Raw genomic sequence first — 19,273 nt, 5'->3', positions numbered from 1 at the left:
CTAACAACTTAGTCTGTTCAAGCCGTATTGTGCTAACTTTAATGTTGTGACATTTTAAGTTTTTAACCATGACTACTCAAAGCCACCAAGGCCAAAAAAGAAAGTCTTAAAAAAAATATTAATGTTTAACTGAAACATCCCCAGAGTGAATTCATACAATCAGTGTCCTTTTCTCCCTTTTGTAATGTATGCCCTTTGGGAGCTGGAAGAAACATGCAACCCTCTTGTTCAGTTGGAAGCATGACGTGCATACCTTGTTTAATGACATTTATCGTGTGGAGACAGACGCCAAGCGCAGCCGTTAGTAAGCAACATGTCGGACCATATTAGCAGGAAGGGGTCAACGCTTGGCCATGCCATTCAAATGCAATAAAGATTGCCTTCAATGTCTACATTGCTGCTGTCTTTGCTCTATGGGTTCATGCTACATGGCTAAATGTACGAACAAAGCAAAGAGTTGTGGGTGACAGGCTGACAAAAACTACACTCATATTTCATTCGGAACATTCACCCGAAAGCCAAATATCAATAACTCTCACATGAGTGGCATATGCATACTCTTGAGTCAAAAATATTTTTCCCCATTATTGTATGGCATTTCTAGTGAGGAAAACCTGCAATAGTTGACCCATGGAGATTACTAGGAAGCACATACGATTTAAAGGGGAAGTCAACCCCAATTTTTTTCTTTACAATATGTCCTATGCAGCCCCACTAGTCTAAACACGGCATTCTGATTGATATTGTGTCTGTGGAATGAGGTAAGTAGTAAAATTCACCCATTTCTGTACCTCTCAGGGGGCGGACAATTTGTCACTTGCTGTCGACTGAAAATGACATCACAGTTGCGCAGGGCTCGGGTAACGACCAATCATGACTCAGCTTCAGAAAACAGATGAACCGTGATTAGTTGTTACCTGAGCAGCTGTGATGTTATTTGCAGTCGACAGAAAGTGGCACAATGGCCACCCCTTGAGATGGCTAAAAACGAGTGGATTTTTCTGCTTAAAGTGGAAATCAACCCAAACACGTTTTTTTCAAGAAAAGGCCCACTAGTGTAAACACAGCATTCTGATTAATATTGCATTTGTTAAGTATGAGTTAAGCAGCACAATCCATTTTGACACTTCTGTTGACTGAAAATGACATCAGAATGCCATGTTTCAACTTGTGGGCCTTTATAGAATATATTCTTGAAAAAAAAATGTTTGGGTTGACTTCATCTTTAACTCATAAATCCACAAATGCATCATTAATCAGAATGCCACGTTTAGACTATTGGAGGTGCATTGAACACCACACACATTGGTTTGATTTTCCCTTTAAAACTGGATAGCAAGGATATTGAATAAATGCTTGAATGGCTATAGGCCTATATGGAATGCTGTGTGAGCATTTATTTCACATACTTAATCATTTTAGCATCGTACGGAGCCCCTCTGGTGCCAGGGTATGAGAAAAAATATTTTTTTGCCAATATGTACTCAGTTTACTAATCTGTACCCACAGTTTAGCAAACCGCTTGCGTTCCGTCGTACACACAGCCGTATATCTGTCAATGTAAATTCAATCAGGAAGTATATTGTTTCTAGAGCGTAGTGCAATGCTTTGTGAATCACATTTAGAGCAGTCATGGCATGGTTTATTTTCACTTTCATCCCCTTATATCAAATGGAAATAGTATTGCTTGAGTTCTATGGTGTTGCTTAAGCAGTTTTAGAAGCTGCGAACGGCTACAATTAGCCAATGTGTTTATTTTCATTTTTCGTGCGTCAAATTCATTCACAGCCTTTTTCGCTCGCCACAAGCAATCACCCTATTGTCATTATAGGGTGACGGAATGCAAGCGGATTGGTAAACTGTGGGTACAGATAACTAACCTGTGGGTACAGATTAGCAAAAAAATATTTTTTCTCATACCCTGGCACCAGAGGGGCTCCGTAGCATCGTACTAGTAGGCCAAAAAGCGGCACTGGTGGTGTAAAAAAAAAAAAAAAAAAAAAAAAAAAAAAAATGGGACACAGTAGTTATACTAGTACACTGAATTGCCTTATTAGTGAGCACACATAGCCTTCAAGTATGGACTGTATATCAAGGTCTGCTCAAACGGCTTCCCGTCGACTAAAACTATAGAAAATGGATGGGCGCTCAGCACAGACACCTAACAAAGTGTACATTAATGTGTCATGGTCACATCATGACGTGTTCCAGTGGGAGTGCAGGCGTGGACATTCTCGACTAAAGGCGCTAGGGTCGACTGGACATTGCCTTGACAACTTGACGTAAGAAAGGAAGCCATTTTCCCTATACTGTACAATACTCATGTCATAAGAAAGCGGAGGCCGCGTGTAAAATTTGTGTGGCTTTATTGCTTGCACTTTGCATACCGCAGGTTTTTTTTTTTGTTTCATTGTTTACAGTGACATCTTGTGGCTGTTCTTGTAACTTCTAACTCAATAGAATGATGGTCACAAAGGAAGTTGCAACTTGAACTGATCTTCCCCAGCAAGCTACTAGGAACCACACTACGGCGGTACATGGAATGCATGTGATCTGACCTTTCAGGCTGTCTCCGTTTTGTAAGGTTTATGGTATATTGTACATAAAAAAAAAACAAGTAGTCGTTTCAAAGAAAATAAAACGGGGTAATGGTAACAATATGAATCCTTAATTAACTCAATCAACTAAATGATCTAAAATTACAGGCGCATCTCAAATTAGAATATCGTACAAACGTTAATTTCTTTCAGTAGTTCAATTTAAAAAAATATCATACCGTAGAGAAAGAGTCTTTCAAATTGTAAATTTTAAACAACCTAATTTATGCCATTTAGATTATTCGACATTTCAGTTTCCTGAAACTGAACTACACAACGAGTTTCACTTTTTGAACTTAACTACAGAAATAAAGTTTTTCACAATATTCTACTTTGTGATGCACTGGTAAATGCCAGGAATACAAGGCTAGACAGACTTTAATTATTCACCATTTTATATATTCACCTTCTACAATAAATGTACCAAGATTAGTACAACAGTGCAGGTTCTCTTTTCTGTGTTAGACCGCATGATTTATGATTATGAAAGGCTTGTTTGCTCATAAAGTATATAAAAAAAAAAAGCTATTGAATGAATATTTCAGTCAATTCTGGAACACTGAACATTCTCAAACAGAAGAAATTGACACAGCAGAAGGGTGAATAAAGGAACACGCAGAAGTAAATCATCGCAAAGTAGAGTGTTATTGAAGGCAAGCTGCAGTGCGACCTGCTCCACCACTGCAACAATCTGTTTATGAAGACGTGTTCTTCATAAATCTCACTCACACCTGGAATCTGACTGGGTGCAGCCTGTCCCTCTTGGCCAAATAAATAGAAAACTAAACAGAGAACGACAGACAGGTGAGGAAAGATAAAGCGTGTGTGTTTTGGTTCGATGGTTGCGAGAGATACATTCCTAGGTTACGAGGACGTTAGTGTTGTCTCCGAAGGAGGCTGCAGTTCCGTGGTATTTGTGACGTCGCCGACAGACGTCGTGGCAGGCGTCACGGTGACAGAGGCCAGAGGGGCGACGGTGGTGGAAGAGGGCAGAATGGGCACGCCCTGAGGCAGGAGGGGAGTCAGCTGGGAGGGCAGCATGGCGGGCAAAGGGGGCAGAGAGGCCAGGCCAGGTATGTTAAGGGGGGGTACTGCAATGGAGGAAAAAAGGGGATTGTGAGTCACATGATTACACAAGGTATTCATTTTTTTTTCACCAATCTAAGTAGAGCGAAGTGTTTCCTTTTAGGGCTTGTGAACATGTTATCATGATGCCGCATTGCATCATGGACGGTCAGTCATTTTCCAGCTTGTTTACTACTACTCATCGTTTACCAAGTCGTCCTTTACCAAGTTGTTTTCCCTCCAAGCAACCATTCCATTTTGATGACGTATGTGCCGTGCAACTGTTGGTTGCTGGAGTTGCCAAATATTGGTCTTTTCCGCCTAATTAAGGCTCATTTACCGTGTCTTCAGCGGGGTTTTCGCCTCGTAGTCCAACAAGAGAAAACCTGACACTCTTGAACGATAATGAGCTGCCGTTCAAAATTCATTCATTGGCCCCAGGATGAGTTTGCTTACGATACACGACATTCAGTTAACTTTTGTCCAAACTATGAACTCGTTCAGGTACAACACTGAGTACGGTCAGGCATTGCCAAATTACAGTGTGCAGCACTTGTTTCAATGACGCTTTACACTGCTGATTTTACGTCATAATTTACTGCTAAGGTACAGTATAAAGTTTTGATCAATAGAGGGTGTTAAGAGACTGTAACATCGTCATGGACCATGACTGTCTTAAATGTGTGGAACCATTGTTAATTTCTGCATATGAAACTATAGATATTCTCATTATTTTTATTTTTTTTTGTGGGGGGCGCTAATATTGTTGTGGCATCTGGAACGGATTAATTGGATTTACATTATTCCCGATGGGAATTATTGCTTTGGTTGACTTTTTGCCACTGATTAATCACAAATCCAAGGTCAAACTGTAGTTGTGTGGGAACAAGATCGCATTAATTGTGCCAAAGCACAAAAACAACAATAGCCTTTTTGAAAGTGCTAGCCTTTCAAGTAATAACTGAGAATAAGTTCCACCATAAATATGTAAATTTGGGAAAGCTGAACACCGAATACGTTGAGGTTCACTATACTTTTAAAAATAATCGCATTTCCACCTGGCATTTTTACCTGAATGTCTAAAAAGCTGCACCCAAAGTAAATTTGAAGATGTACTTAAACCATTTGGAGTATCAGCATAGTTTTGATCTCTTTTTGAAGATAAGACTTTGACTTTTTCTCCTCGACTGTTAGACTCTGTTAAAGTGCCACTGGCACTGAATTATGGAAGATTGAATACACAAAACAAGACAGATTTTGTGTCCGCCTATTTTTTTCTCTCAAAAATCTGCCTGGAAAATTAATGTAGCAGGGTGGTGGACTGAATAACACAACAGGATCACAGCTCAAAGGCTTCCCCAATTCTATTTCAAATTTGACAATAATACTACAGAAAATTAGCATTTTATTAGTTTTCCTAAAGGAGAGGTCCAGGCGAACCAAAAATGTGCCATTTGAGTGACCCAATTGCAACCATGGTCACATACGTAGGGGAAAAGGCTGCTATTCTGGAATACTAAAACCTACAAAAATGATCATGAGTTCTAATGAAAAGTAAGACTTGGGGCTACCTTATCCTACATCCAGATTTAAAAAAAAAAAATAACGGTGACGCACAGGTTGGCGTCATTGACGGGGGCTTTGAAAGTGTGTGTTAAGCAAGTTACGCACGGTGTTTGTTGTCGTTCAAAAGAGGTTTCCAAAGCAATCAAATAAATTTTTGGGGCAAGAATTTCATTGGCCGTTGAATACGTCAATCACCAGCACGCTTGGTTGTCACTGGCACAAATGACAAATCATCGATATGGACGGACAATTTGTTCATTGGCTATTATTGAACTCCTGACACAGGAAACATTTTATTGGATCAAGTGAGGTGTCAATCGAACACCAGGAATCAAACCTACATTTTGATACCTTCCATGCGTTAGTCTGATCACGCGGACTCGACTTACGATGGAAAATATGCGTATCTGATGGACATATGTACCGTAACGGTTGCAGCAGCTAATAACGTGACTTTATGGATGTAAGGCTTGGTGTGGACTAACTATATTACTGTACTACTATATAACTGCAATACTTTTACTGGACCCTTGACGACGTAATGGTACCATTTTTGATGGATTTTGACATTGTCTTGGACATTTATGAGGCTGAAATGGTGAGTTCCGTATTTTTTTTTGTTGTTTTCGGTTGTTTGACTTAAATGCTCGCCGAGCCTGCAGATATGATTGGATCTTATAAAGTTTGCTATAATGTTTGGCATCATTTGAATCTCCAGAAACTCAGCTTTCTAACCATATACAACATGCCTGGGCATGTTTTGAAGTTGTTCTATATATCGCAAATGTCCCGCCGGCGGTACGCTTGAATCGGAACGTGTTTAAAAAAAAAAAAAAGCAATACAGCCAGGGTGCGAACGATGAACAGCAAATATAGCAGGGGAACACTGTAGCTTAATACGCTTTCAGTTGAAGTTGAAACCTTACTGCAAGTATCGACTTTGTTGTGTCACAATGCCAACAGGAGGAGTCATGTACCTGTGGTTCCGGCTGGCATTAAGGTGCCGGTGCCCGCTAGTGAAATGGCGCCAAGGTCCGGGAGCGGCAGGTTGAGATTGGGAAGGTTGGGCAGCGGAGGTAAGCCGCCCGGGAGGGGCATCAAGCCTAAGGGAAAACATGACAGGCATATGATATCATGTCCTTGTTAGTCAGCCCCTTTCCTTCCACTCAACATTTGGAAAAAGGGATTCTTTTGTTCCCTAAAAAATACTTGATTAAACGTCTAAGGTTGAACGGCAATCACTGAGAAAAATAAGAGGTGATTATGGGTAAAGTCAGGTGAATATATTATTTTAATAGCCTTGACTTAATTGTAAAATGAGTGCACAGCACTTTAGGTATTTGATCAGGTCTGGAAGAACACTCCCTGCATATCAACACACAATTTCTCAAGACTGCCGAGTGAAGCCCACATGAGCAGACACCATATCAATCAGCGAGATAACCAAAATAGCGTTTACTGCTGGGTGTGCACTCACTACTTCCACAAACTCGTACTGTGATCCTAATGATTATATACGGTGCTCGTTGCAAATAACAGCCACTTGCCATTGCGCAACTAAAAGGACCCACCTGGTAGCGTGGTGGCGGGGTTGAAGCTGGCCGTGGCAGGATTGAGGGGGGCGAGGGGGCTGAGGGACGGATTGGACGAGGGCAGCAGAGGGACTGTGGGCAAACCTGGTGAGGGAGGGAAGAGACACAAATGACTATTACACAGGTGAACACAAATTCTATCAGTGATCTAATTACGGGGTTGGTGACCCTCTTCCATTTCCAGATTCAAACAAGATCAGATTCATTGTTTTTTTTGTTTGTTTTTTATGCCTTAGAGTAGGCTATATACAGTACACAACATTGTTAGAATTCCAGTTTAAACGGGAAGTAAACCCAAACATTTGTTTCAAGAAAATGTTCGATGCAGGTCAACTACTTTAGTTGAAACGGGGCATTCTGATAAATATTGTGTTTGTGGAATAAGAATTAATCCACCTGTTTTTACCCATCTCTGGGGGAGGCCACTGAAAATGACATCACAGTTGCTCATGGGCTCTAATAACGACCAATCATGGCTCAGCTTAAAAAAAAAACAGGTGAGCCCTGATTGGTCATTAACTGAGCCCTGAGCAGTTGTGATGTCATTTTCAGTCGACAGAAACCCGACAAGGCGAAACAAAGATTCTCTTTTGGGCTCACATATACATTATGGCAGCACAGAACGACCCCAGAGTGAATGAGGTTGTGTTTGCTGCAATGTCTTTTTTCACAGGTCCGATCAGTGACGTCACTGACAGATTGCGCAAATGACATTTGATCTACTCGACCAGATTGGTGGAAAATCCAGTTTAAAGAACTCAATCTAAATTTGATTGCAGTTTCAAGCATTTAAAAGAGAGTTTACAAAGTTGGCATGATGACATAAAATTGCCAAACTTACCCGTCTGCAGTTCGCTAGGCATGGTGGGCGGGGCTGTATTGATTGACAGGCTTGACAGCGAGTCTTCAAGGCCAGAAGGGAGTATGGGGGCAGTAGAAGGCGGGGTCACGGCCGACAACTGGACCTGAGCAATTATTTATTGATTTTTAGAGCTACTAAAAGACACAGTCCCTCCTGTTTGTAGGAGTTAAATGTTAACATCATGAGAGTGGGTGCAGTAAGACCTCAGTGAATCCATCCTTCAACGGACTGACAGGCTCGCCAGAAGCATTCCCTGGGAAGCTGATCTTCTTCCCCTCCTCAAAAGGTCGCGTGGGAATCCTGTGGAGGTAGCCGTAGCCAATCCCGCATCCAAGGCTGTGGCGGGGAGCAAAATGATCCAAACAACAAGGATGACATTTTAAGTCATACTGATCTGAGATTTTGCCTGGTTTAAAGTCACAATTGCTGCAACATGGCATATAGTCACTGATGCTTACTGCCCTCAATGGCTAATGATAATAAATAAATTAATAAGTACAATTTAAAAAAAATAAAAAATGTTTGCCAGTCCACAAAAAATAAATAAATATGGACTACCATGAAAAGGTCCCTGGAGTAAGAAAGTTTTAGAATAAGACTGAAGCAGCCTGTTCACCAATATATAAAAAGGATGTCAGAATTTCATGTCAACACATTTTATAATTATTGTTATTATTATTATTATTGTTGTTGTTGTACTTATTATTACTACATCTAACAAAGAAGGCTTTGTTGGCTTCTAATACATACATTTGCTGGCTTCATTTGACTTTGGTCACATGTTTTTAATCACCGTGTTCTGTACTCAAGTTATACTCTGCAACGGTAAGTAAGGCCCTTAAGCAAAAAGAACAATTGTGCTTTATTGCTGCTACTGCTTTAATTAAATGACTTTGAAGGGTTTCCTTAAGTATCAACTTGCTTTGTCTTTAACTCCAAATCCCCAAAGCACAAAACTATAAATGAAATGGAATGCTTTGTGTTACTGCTTGGAAAACTCACGTTAACAACACAAGATAGAAATAGACTAATTACCTCCTTGGTTTGTTTGTTACTAGCCTAGTTCAAGATGTTTCTTCTAAACTTGATCCTTACAGTGTTGTAATGCTCCAACCGCCAGTGCTACAAAAGACTTACTCCAAGTAAAAAAACATTGCGCGGATATATGGTGACAGGATTGTGGTGGCGAAAATTGGGATTTTAGTAACAAACAACATCACCAAAAAAATAACAGATTAAAACATTTACAACTGAAATGTGTATTTTGATGTTAGTATGTAGGGCTGGACAATTCAATTCGACAGTGCAAAGTAGTAGAAGGCTATTTTCAAATTGCAAATGTGCAATTTAGAAAAACAAGAAACTGCTTCATTTCAGTTGGTCGGCTTTATGTATTTATTTTTTGACGTGTATTTATTTATTTAGTGTCTAGATAAATTTGGTGCTTAACAAGTGCAGTTAAAGCCCAGTTTTGCTTGCATTATTGTGGAAACCAGATTTATGACTAATTTTTATGCCGCACGTTTGGTAGAATTTTGTGAAGTTGTCATAGTGAACGCTTAAAAGACGGCAAGGCAAAGTCTTGAGTAAGTTAACAACTATGATTGCACTAGATGAAAAAAAATGTCTTTCAAATTAATTCATGGTTTATTTAGGCCTTTATTTTAGCATAAGCCTAACCTATAATATAACACCAAAACATTTATGTATAACAAATCAAATTTTGTTTACTGTAATGGATTAATTTTGTGAAGTTGTCATAGTGAACGCTTAAAAGACGGCAAGGCAAAGTCTTGAGTAAGTTAACAACTATGATTGCACTAGATGAAAAAAATGTCTTTCAAATTAATTCATGGTTTATTTAGGCCTTTATTTTAGCATAAGCCTAACCTATAATATAACACCAAAACATTTATGTATAACAAATCAAATTTTGTTTACTGTAATGGATTAATGTATTGGTTTTGTTTGTTAAAAAATACATGGGGAGAAGACCCTGAAAAAAATCATCGCAAATTAAATCAATACCGCAATAGTAGCATTTGCGGATAGCATTGACAGCAAATGGGATCAAAGTCTGCGTTATTGATATGCTCCCACCTTGCCTGAAACTCTTTGCGGCAATGTAACTACAGCTGGAATCATGGAAACAGATTAGAACCTTGCTTGAAAGTCTTTGTCTTTTCACCACTCGAGCAAGGATAATGTGATTGAGTGGCCTGCTCAATAAAACATTAGTTATCCACAAATGCCATTTTTTCATCATTCTTTTTGTGTTGTTCGTTTGTGTTGCTTATTCACATATCACTTGCAAACATGATATTCTTTTGGAAGAAAACATGAATTATCTCTCATACTAGCAAAAATTTGAGCGTACTACCTTCCCTCTCCTCCCCAGGCACCGTTGGGTGTGATGACCACCTCTCTGCAGTTGTCCGTGTCTGTGTTGTACACGTACAGCTTCAGGCCTTTCCCCTCATGGCTCTCGATCAAGGAGAACAGGTCCTCGGACTGCACAGTAAAAAAAGACGCAATCATCATGACCAGGTCAACAATAGCAATACGACATGAAAGAGCGACACGCATGAACATAACGTCGTGATAGCCCACCTCGTTCATAACAGTGTCAGCGCCAATGATGTAGTCAGTGTGTGGTCTCAAACCGGCGAGGGCTGCGGGTGAATTTGGCTCCACTTCCTATTAAGCGTGCATCAAGTGAGTGTTGGGAGACATTAACAAGAGAGCCGCGACAGTGAAGTTTACGTACCAGAACGTGCCAAACATTCTCATTGGCGCCTTCAAAGCTGCAGAAGCGGATGGAAACCCCGAGCAAGCCCTGGCCCCCCCACAGGTTGCTGGGTGTGACTGTGGACTCCCGTAGCTCCAGGGTCTTTGAGGAGTAGACCAACATCTTGACTGGTTTCTCCACACTGGCTTTCAGAAGGTCCTTCAAGGTGTCATTGTCCTTGTTCTGTGGATTGGTAGTGGAACGGAAGAAGCAAACACACGGCTCCCCTACTAGATCACAGACTTTCAAACAACCGTTTGTTATAAGTCTTTATTCTACTCAGACAAGTCTGAATTTTTAGTTGTGCACCTTTAGTGCACTACAAAGGTTACCAACCTCTTGTGTACTGATTAATGTGAAGGGCTACCAAATTGACACACAAAAATTACCTTCTACAATGTTATTATTGCCATGATTAATAATTAATAGGGGTGTAACGGTATACGTGGGTGTATTAATATGTTTCGGTACGGCATGTTCGGTTTGGTCCACTTGCGTACCGTTTCTGATCAGTTTTTATTATTAGCGCTAGCTTACGCGCGAGTAGGTGAGTTTTCACACGGACGCTATTGAGTTGTGCACGCATAAAAAAATGCAGGTGTAAACTATCCTACAGAAATTGTGCTTATTTTTATTATATTTATATTTTCACTGTATTTTTACATTCACTCTTTGCAGATGCATCACTCGATCATTCAGGGAAAGTGAAGTTTGCAATGCAGCGCTGCACTCAATGCTGCAAATACAGTGCCCGCTTTGCCCCCAATTTAAACCTACTCGTCTCTGTAAAGTTCTCCAGCACACAAAAAAATACAATTATGTTTCAAGGTAATGCCAGTTTGCCAATTTCTTGCTAAAATGCATCTGTGGACACTTCATGGACACTAGAATTACATTCTGCCCAACAGCAGGTGTTATGAATTATTGAATAGTATATTGAAGCCATCCATAAGGTACCTGGTAAGATTGTACATTGTATTTTTGTCTAAAAAATTTTTTTTGTGTGTGTGTATGTGTGTTTTAATCAACTTGACTATGTCTTGGACATTAAAAAGCCAGGAAAAGAATTGATAGTGAAAATGCAGACAGCTGCCCTGATGCGTGCCAACCTTTGGATGGACAATGAAATCAAACGGGAGGTCACCTACAGATGGATGTTTTTGGATTATGTTCAAATTGACATATAAAGAAAAGCCAAACAATTTCAACCATTTTTTCAATTGCTGATAGGAAATGCTTGCTTTGACCTCATTCAGCAAATCGCCCATTCACAGGCGAAAAAAATAATAGAAAATGTGTTCTCTAAATGTGCTTTGTCTTATACGTTATGTAATTGAGTGTATGATATCTTGTCTACAATATGTTACACAGGGAAAGACCATATATGTTGCAGACCTTTATGTTGTGCCAATACCATGTGACCCCTTCCTATGTTTACCAAGTCCTGGATGCTGCCTATGACTTCACCATTGTAAGTTAACCATCTTTTTTTTTGTTTTTTTTTAAAATTTATTTTAAGTAAGCTCTAGAAGACTTTGTTGACATTGACTGTACTTTTTGATGCTGTACTTTTCTTTATCACTTGCGCAGCAGTAATTATTCAGTACTGCAGCACCTGTCATGTCCCAAATGTTCTTTTAGTTATAGTTGCTTGTAACTTTAATATTTGTGTAGCTCAAAACTAACACACATTCCTTGTGTGTTTCTACATGGCTAATAAAAATAAATGCTGGTATCATGATTATTTTTTTTTTTAGACTGACATGCCTGCATTGAAGAAATTGTGGTGTGTACTACTAATGGAAAACTTCATCCTTGGCAGGTTGGTATGGTGCAACTGTGTAATTTGTTTGAATGAAAAATGGTGTGTTATGTTATGTGTTATTTCAGCTATGGGAAATTATTTGCACGCTGGACGGATGCTTCAAAGGCATTTCTGTGAGGTGAAATCCTTCCTGTGTTCTGACTTGGGAAGCACCAGCTGGACAACACTTCTGAGGTTGATTTCATCAATGGTCTCATTTATTTTTGAAGCCCACTTTTATTACAATGTTTCTTTTCACTGAGAAATCCTTCCTTATGATTAAAAAAATAAACATCAAAAAACTTTGATGCTATTGACTTAAAAAAAATTGTATTTGACTAATGGAAAAAAAAATGTTGAAGCAAGAGGAGCAACAACAACTTCTATCGGCTGTACCAACATGTGATTAAGATGGAGATCTAACAGATGATGTGGTGCTGCACTGGAGATTGACCAAATGGGCCGGATTCTGAGGAGGATCTACTTCTCCAAAGGAGTCATTCTGCAGCGCTTTATCTTGAAATGGACTTACACACTATTCGAGTTTGCGTTGTATAGCACTCCATTGACTATTAACTGTGCCAATAGTAAGTGGCATTAATGCACGTTTTATAAGTTGTTGTGAAAATGGAATCTTTTTTATTTTCATAATTTTTCAAATCTTTACTAGCATCACTTCATGTTAAAAATGTAAACGCTATTATTTGCAAATCTTTACGACCACCACCACTTCCTTTCTGAGAATACCCTTTCCGGTCTGACAATACCCCTGTCTGAGATTACCCCCCCTCCGGCCAGATCCCCTTGTCATATTCTGTTGAACATTAAAAGATTTCAATGCCTAAAAAGTGTATATAATCTCATAAAGACTTTTTAAAGTTTAAAAAGAGTTTTAATATATTTAGCAATAATTGTTATATGTTATAACTGTTATCGTGTGTTTTTTTTTTTTTTTCATCACAAAAAGTGTATACCGGTACATGTACTGTAATGACAACTTGTCTTTAACTTGAATTCTTAGATGTATTATAGGCTGTTGCTGCTGAGTGTTCAAAGATTTCAGTGTCTTAATAGTTTACAAAATTAAGAGATCTTTACTGTTAGTGTATTTTTTATTCTAGTGTAATTTCATAGAATATCACCTGAATGGTTTGCTTTGTTTTTCCTAAAAAATGCACCATTTACCTGTCATCTTTTCAAAATACACATACACGAAAATATACCAAAATCGAAGTTTCCAAGAAACCGAACCGAAATGTGATTTAGCGTACCGTTACCCCTCTCCCCACTAATAATTAACGATATCCATTTATGTGAAGACACTGTTCATGTTAACGGGTGGGCAACTAATTTTGCAAATGGAGCACATGAGAAACTGCAACGCTTACAGAGGGCCAAGCCAACATGCTAAGTTGCTAACCTCCATTTTGTTTATATTATTTTTAATGAATTTAGAAAAATCATGTTTTAATCATTTACCATGTGTATGAATATGGTACGTAGTTATTAAAAACATTTTCACCAATTTATAAGCAGTCATTAAAATTAAATTTTTACACTTACAAAATAATAACATTCGTTTTGTACACCCACTTCATGGTCACTGAGAAAGCAGGTCAGAATTTGTGAGAGGGGTGGATGTGGCCACAGGGCTGCACTATTTCTATAACTCTCTGCCAGTGTTTACATTTTCAAATGATCACTTCTACAACTTTCTTTGAAAATGAAGTCCCAGCACTATAGAGCTGTCTTTAGAATAGGCTTATGGGCTATTCAAGTGATGGTGACACCCCATTCATGGTTCTACACTAAGAGTGGCCCAGTGGCCTGGGGCCACTATGTGACTGTTTCAGCCCTCTCAAAATTCACTGAAACCAGTACTGGGCCAGTACAAATGTAATAAATACAATAAAATGAACGTAATATTGCTTTTTAAATATATTTCATATTCAATATCCTGAGTTTTATCCACTTAAATCGATCAATCATCATCGATCTTCTGCGCGGTGACATTTTTTTTTTTCACACGTCAGGCTAAATCAATAAGGAATGGCTTAAACAAGATATAAAGTCCAGAAAATGTCAAATGCTAAATATGCAGTTTTATACCGCAAAAAAAAAAAAAACACATTATGTGCAAAAAAAAGGATCTAGAAGCAATATTTACTTAAAACAAGAAGAGGAGGCAGAGAAAGTCCCCAACTGCGGTCCAGTAATAGTCATTGTAAGATTGTTGGTAATTTCCATAAACCCATCAATTGTGTTTTACAATACAATTTAGCAATAAGCCTTATGGACTTTTGCTCGACAAAGTTATGTCTGGTTGAACATTGGTGTTTGAATACAGTGTTTAATTCCCTTTTGTTTTCTGTGTCAGTTTAACAGTTAACTTCAACTGGCCGATATTTTGCCTCTGTGTAACCGTATAAGAGATAGAGTGAGGCACTTAGCAATACTCTATAAAATGTGTTTAAAGTGTGTGCATTGGGTAAACTCTTAAAAAAAAAAAGGCTACTTATATTGTCTCTAAAATATCACTTTTTTAACCTATTGTGAGTGGGTATGAAATGGGTCCTCTGTAATTCACGGGCATTCACTGTAGGTATATTTAGCAGCTTGCTTACTTCTCTTACACATTCAATTGTTGACTTACCAGTCGGGTGTTATTGATGGACACAATGAAGTCAAAAAAAGGTTCCAGTCCTGCTCGGTGACCCGGGGAGTTCTCTTGAACCTGTAAGACAAAGAGTAAGGATGCCCAGGCCTAAACTGTTATTCAGCTATTGTGGATTGTTTGTGAATGTCAAAGTCTTCAAGTAGTAGGAAACACGGTATATTGGTCTTCAAGCGAACATCTATGGTACCAAATAGGATGTAAAGATATGAATTGACTTTTTTTCTGTCAATACAAGCAAATGTCAATGGCATATAACTGCTAAAAATAGCATTTAGCTCAATACGCTAAAATTGCAACAACCCTGAGTATGGAGAATCGCACAATTGACTACAAATATACATATTTACATGCAAAATTTAAATTACCTGCATTATATTGAGAAATGAGACACACACCATCTGATGAGTGTGTAAACCAGCCTGGCAGGTGTTATTTACTGAAGCCGCGTAGCATGTAGCTTTTCGCAACTGCAATGCTTGAGGCAAGTACATTTTGCAGGTTACCAATTGTAGCCTCAAGCAGCAAATATGGCACAAAAACGACGACAAAGTCCCATGTGAGATTTTTGTTTCTCCGCCACATAGGCCCGACGTGTCATCCAGCTTCCTAGTCAACACAGTGCTGGCAAATGAGCAATGCTAAGCTACATGCTAGGAGCAGGATATCACAGTATTGAAGAACTCACCCGGAGGACGTGGTAGCCCTCTGAGCCACCTCCTGGTATCTCCAGACTCTGCGATCCTCCCATGATAGCGCTGTCTTAAGGCTTATACAGGTTTTATGGCAAGCTGATTCCGAGGAACGATGAAGTACCCGACTACTTGTACTCACCGGGTACACGTCGTCAAATGGGTAGTCATCCGCTACGCATGCGCCGTTACGTGGCAGGAAGTGTAGACGCCGCTGTCCTGTGTGTGGTTGCAAATATTAGCATCCGAATATCATAACAACAAGCATGTACAACGTAGCAACCAGAAGTTGTATTAATAAAACATATATTTCCATCTTTATTTAGTATTACATTATTTTAGTTATGTGACTAACTTAATATAGCACAATGTGATTTGCACAAACTGCGTGAAGATATGCCGTTATCTCCCTGCATGACGTTATTTGGTGAAATGAAAGAAATGCTTTGAAGATAAGATATTCCTTTATTGAAATACATAAAAGTAATGATGAAGAGGGTTTGCTACAGGTCAAAATGTGTTGTGATGCTGCAGAACTACAAACAATTTATCGGAACCAGCCATCTTTGTATTCGCCTCGAACGCTTTGAGGTCGGAAGTGGGACAATACGAGTGGGATCATTTCGATTCCTACCTTCCTGGAATGCAGCATAAATTAACAAATTATTTTATCCTTGTCTTTCTTGTTTGGTTTTTAAAATAATAATAATGACATTCATATTAATAAGAATATAAGATTTTTGAATTCTGTTGGTCAGGTTTTTAGTATTGTGAACATCGAATTTCACATTTAAAGACAGAAAAATAATTTCACAAACACATTGTCTAGTAACTGCGCACATCAACCATCACTCATGGATCTAAGATCTTTGAATAAGAGTTTTGGGTAAATGATGTACCACAGTCATTTGCTTTTGTGAAGTAAAAATTTGGACAAAAGATGACATTTGAGCGCAAACTGTGATGTGAACAGTTGATACTGTGAACAGGAAGCTGCGTGGCTCAGCGGTAAAGTGGTTGTTTCCCAGCTAGGAGATAGTGGGTTCGAACCCTGGACATTCCCTCGTTGTCCTAACAGCACTCCGCAGCCCCTTCAGTGACGGACTCTTACATACTTGCTGTGTAAAGGAGAGATTCCGATGCTCCTTCTTGCATGCTGCTGTCAGACTCTTTAACAAGAACATTGTGTAGTCTCTGCAAACTGGCAGACATTAGTGCAATTGTGCAGTCCTGCACCTGATCTTATATCGTGCAATACTCAACATTCCCCACTACTGTTAGTCTAGTTTTATTTTTGTCCAATGCTGTTCCTTATATTTCACTGCAGCACAGCAGCACTGTCACTTAGAGTATTTTTCCTCTGTACAATGTACAGGCTAAAATGAGTGTTTCTTCATACTTTATATGTAGATGTATGTATGTATACATGTGTATATACACATAGTTACTGCGTATATTTACTGAAGGGTTTTATTATTAGTTTGTGAAGACATATACATGTATGGCTAGTGAAGGGTTTTAAAATTAGTTTGTGAAGATATATAAATGTATGTTAACCATTTATTAATGATTCAAAGTTGTATTACAAATGAGTAGAAGTAGAGCTGATTCAAGGTTGCAGTATCAGCGGAGCGGATGTATCAGAGGAACACAATGTGTGGGCGGTTTGATGGTACCAGGTGCCGCCAGTGAAAAACAGGGAGACAAAGGCGGGGCCCACAGTTTCTCTGAAGGCCCCGGCCTCTTGGAATGCAGATAACTTGGTGTTTTCAGGAGCTACAACCCAGCGAGTCATGTGCACAAGAAAAGGCGTCATGTGAGACGGCGGGGAAAAGAGAACCAATCAGCATCTGAAGAAATATATTGCAGATTCCATGTAACTAATGAAAGGATAGTGGCTAGTGTTTTTGGTGTGTTTAATTTACATATTGTTTTCTAGAACTGAACTCAGGTGTGATGTCGCTCTCTGATGGCCACAGGAGCGCACAGATCTGTATTGAGAGGGAACCGAGCCCCCGATACTGTATGAGCTTTTGCTGTTAGGAATAAAATCTCGGTGATTCGGCTGATTGGCTTTCTGGTCTTCTCTCTTACGGAACGAGCACGCATAATTGTTAGGTAAGGTGAAGCTAAGGTTAATGTCGGTTCAAATAATAAATATATGGTAAATAATTTGGAGTCAGATAATTAGGGTAAGTATCGTGATTTAGACCTTAAACCTAACATTAGATAGGATTGATTCAGAATGTTTGCCGTTAATGTTATACATTAATGGCTACATTATGCCGCTGTCTCTGTGTGACCTATATCTTTGCTGCTGTAACACCAAACATTTCCCCACTGTGGGATCAATAAAGGCCTTCTTATTCTTATAATGCAAAATGGTAAACAGAGCTGCAGTGTTAGCACAGATTAGTATTAACCCAGCCGGCTTATTATCATTTGCTTTTTATTTGAATGTTCAGCGACTCCGTTTGGCATGAGGGCAGGATGTATTTATGTTTGGCGATGCGGCCACTTCTCGTTTCATATGCACAAATCAGATCAGATCCTACACACATGAAGATTTTTGGGTGTAAATATTGAACACATTTAATATTCAAGATTGTCGGCTTTGATACATTTTTGACCCTATTATCAGGGCAAATCCAATCTTAAAGAGGAAATCAACCCATTTTTTTTCAAGAATATGTTTTATGCAAGGCGGCACGGTGAGCAACTGGTTTAGCACGTCCGCCTCACAGTTCAGAGGTCGTGGGTTCGATCCTGGCTCCGGCCTCCCTGTTTGGCGTTTGCATGTTCTCCCGTGCCTGCGTGGGTATTCTCCGGGTACTCCGGTTTCCTCCCACATTCCAAAAAATTCATGGTAAATTGATTGGACACTCTAAATTGCCCTAAAGTGTGATTGTGAGTGCAAATGTCCGTTTGTCTCTGTGTGCCCTGCAATTGGTTGGCAACCAATTCAAGGTGGATCTTGCGTGTATAATTTTGCAAAATGAAAGGTTTGAAATAAATAAATAAGTTTACGTTTATAACAATAAAATATAGAAAAGTGAAGCACTGTGAATCCTTTCTGAATGCACTGTACGATATCATCCTCTTACATGCTTATGACAAGTGACACACTTGTTTGTTGTTGTTTGGAAAAAAAACTTTGAAAAATACATACTGTAGGTTTCTCAAGTAATAAGATTGAGGTAAATACGACAGACATGACAAGTGCATGCTGTAGCACTGTAATATTATTGTGTGGCGATGATGATTTCTATGGACTTTTTCAAAGCGACATAAAACCTTGTAGTTCAACAACAGTTTTTAAACGGTGCGACTTGCCCAAAAGGTGGAATAGCAAGACAATCTCCACCACTAGAGAGCGCAAGCATTCCCTTCTTCAGCGCCACAATGACCTTTCCTGTTCAACAGTATATTTAATGAGGTCGTTCGGAATGTTATGAAACTCTGCAACCTTTCTCTTTTTCTCTTTGACGCAGGGATGCTTAATCCTATTAAGTTCTCCCATCTCTCCCTACTAAAATCCGTAATGCTTCTGGACATAAAAACCAAAACTAACAAACAATAAAAAAAACCTTCAAGCACCATTTATTCACCAAATCATCACCATTATTGTTATTA

General features: G+C 39.1%; 1 protein-coding gene across 2 annotated transcripts; it reads right to left on the bottom strand.

Annotated features, from left to right (window-relative positions):
- Positions 1 to 2,349: 2,349 nt before the first annotated feature.
- gorasp2 (golgi reassembly stacking protein 2) lies at positions 2,350 to 15,861 on the bottom strand. 2 transcript variants are annotated; one of them, XM_086042948.1, is made up of 11 exons: positions 15,783 to 15,861; positions 15,637 to 15,717; positions 14,928 to 15,008; positions 10,450 to 10,653; positions 10,293 to 10,379; positions 10,063 to 10,193; positions 7,886 to 8,018; positions 7,662 to 7,785; positions 6,800 to 6,904; positions 6,206 to 6,331; positions 2,350 to 3,688 (listed from the first exon to the last, which is right to left on the bottom strand). In XM_086042948.1, exons 2-11 carry the CDS (start codon positions 15,697 to 15,699, stop codon positions 3,462 to 3,464), a joined length of 1,281 nt encoding a protein of 426 aa, XP_085899074.1. In that variant the 5' UTR covers positions 15,700 to 15,717; positions 15,783 to 15,861; the 3' UTR covers positions 2,350 to 3,461. The 2 variants fall into 2 exon arrangements, with proteins under 2 accessions (XP_085899074.1, XP_085899073.1); XM_086042947.1 differs by having other exon boundaries at positions 15,637 to 15,852.
- Positions 15,862 to 19,273: the final 3,412 nt, after the last annotated feature.

The sequence above is a fragment of the Filicampus tigris genome, chromosome 10, assembly GCF_054856515.1.
Source record: "Filicampus tigris isolate MCC_2025a chromosome 10, RoL_Ftig_1.0, whole genome shotgun sequence".
Taxonomy (NCBI): domain Eukaryota; kingdom Metazoa; phylum Chordata; class Actinopteri; order Syngnathiformes; family Syngnathidae; genus Filicampus; species Filicampus tigris.
Note: the sequence above shows the minus strand (reverse complement) of the source record. Positions and strands in the feature narration are given on the sequence as shown.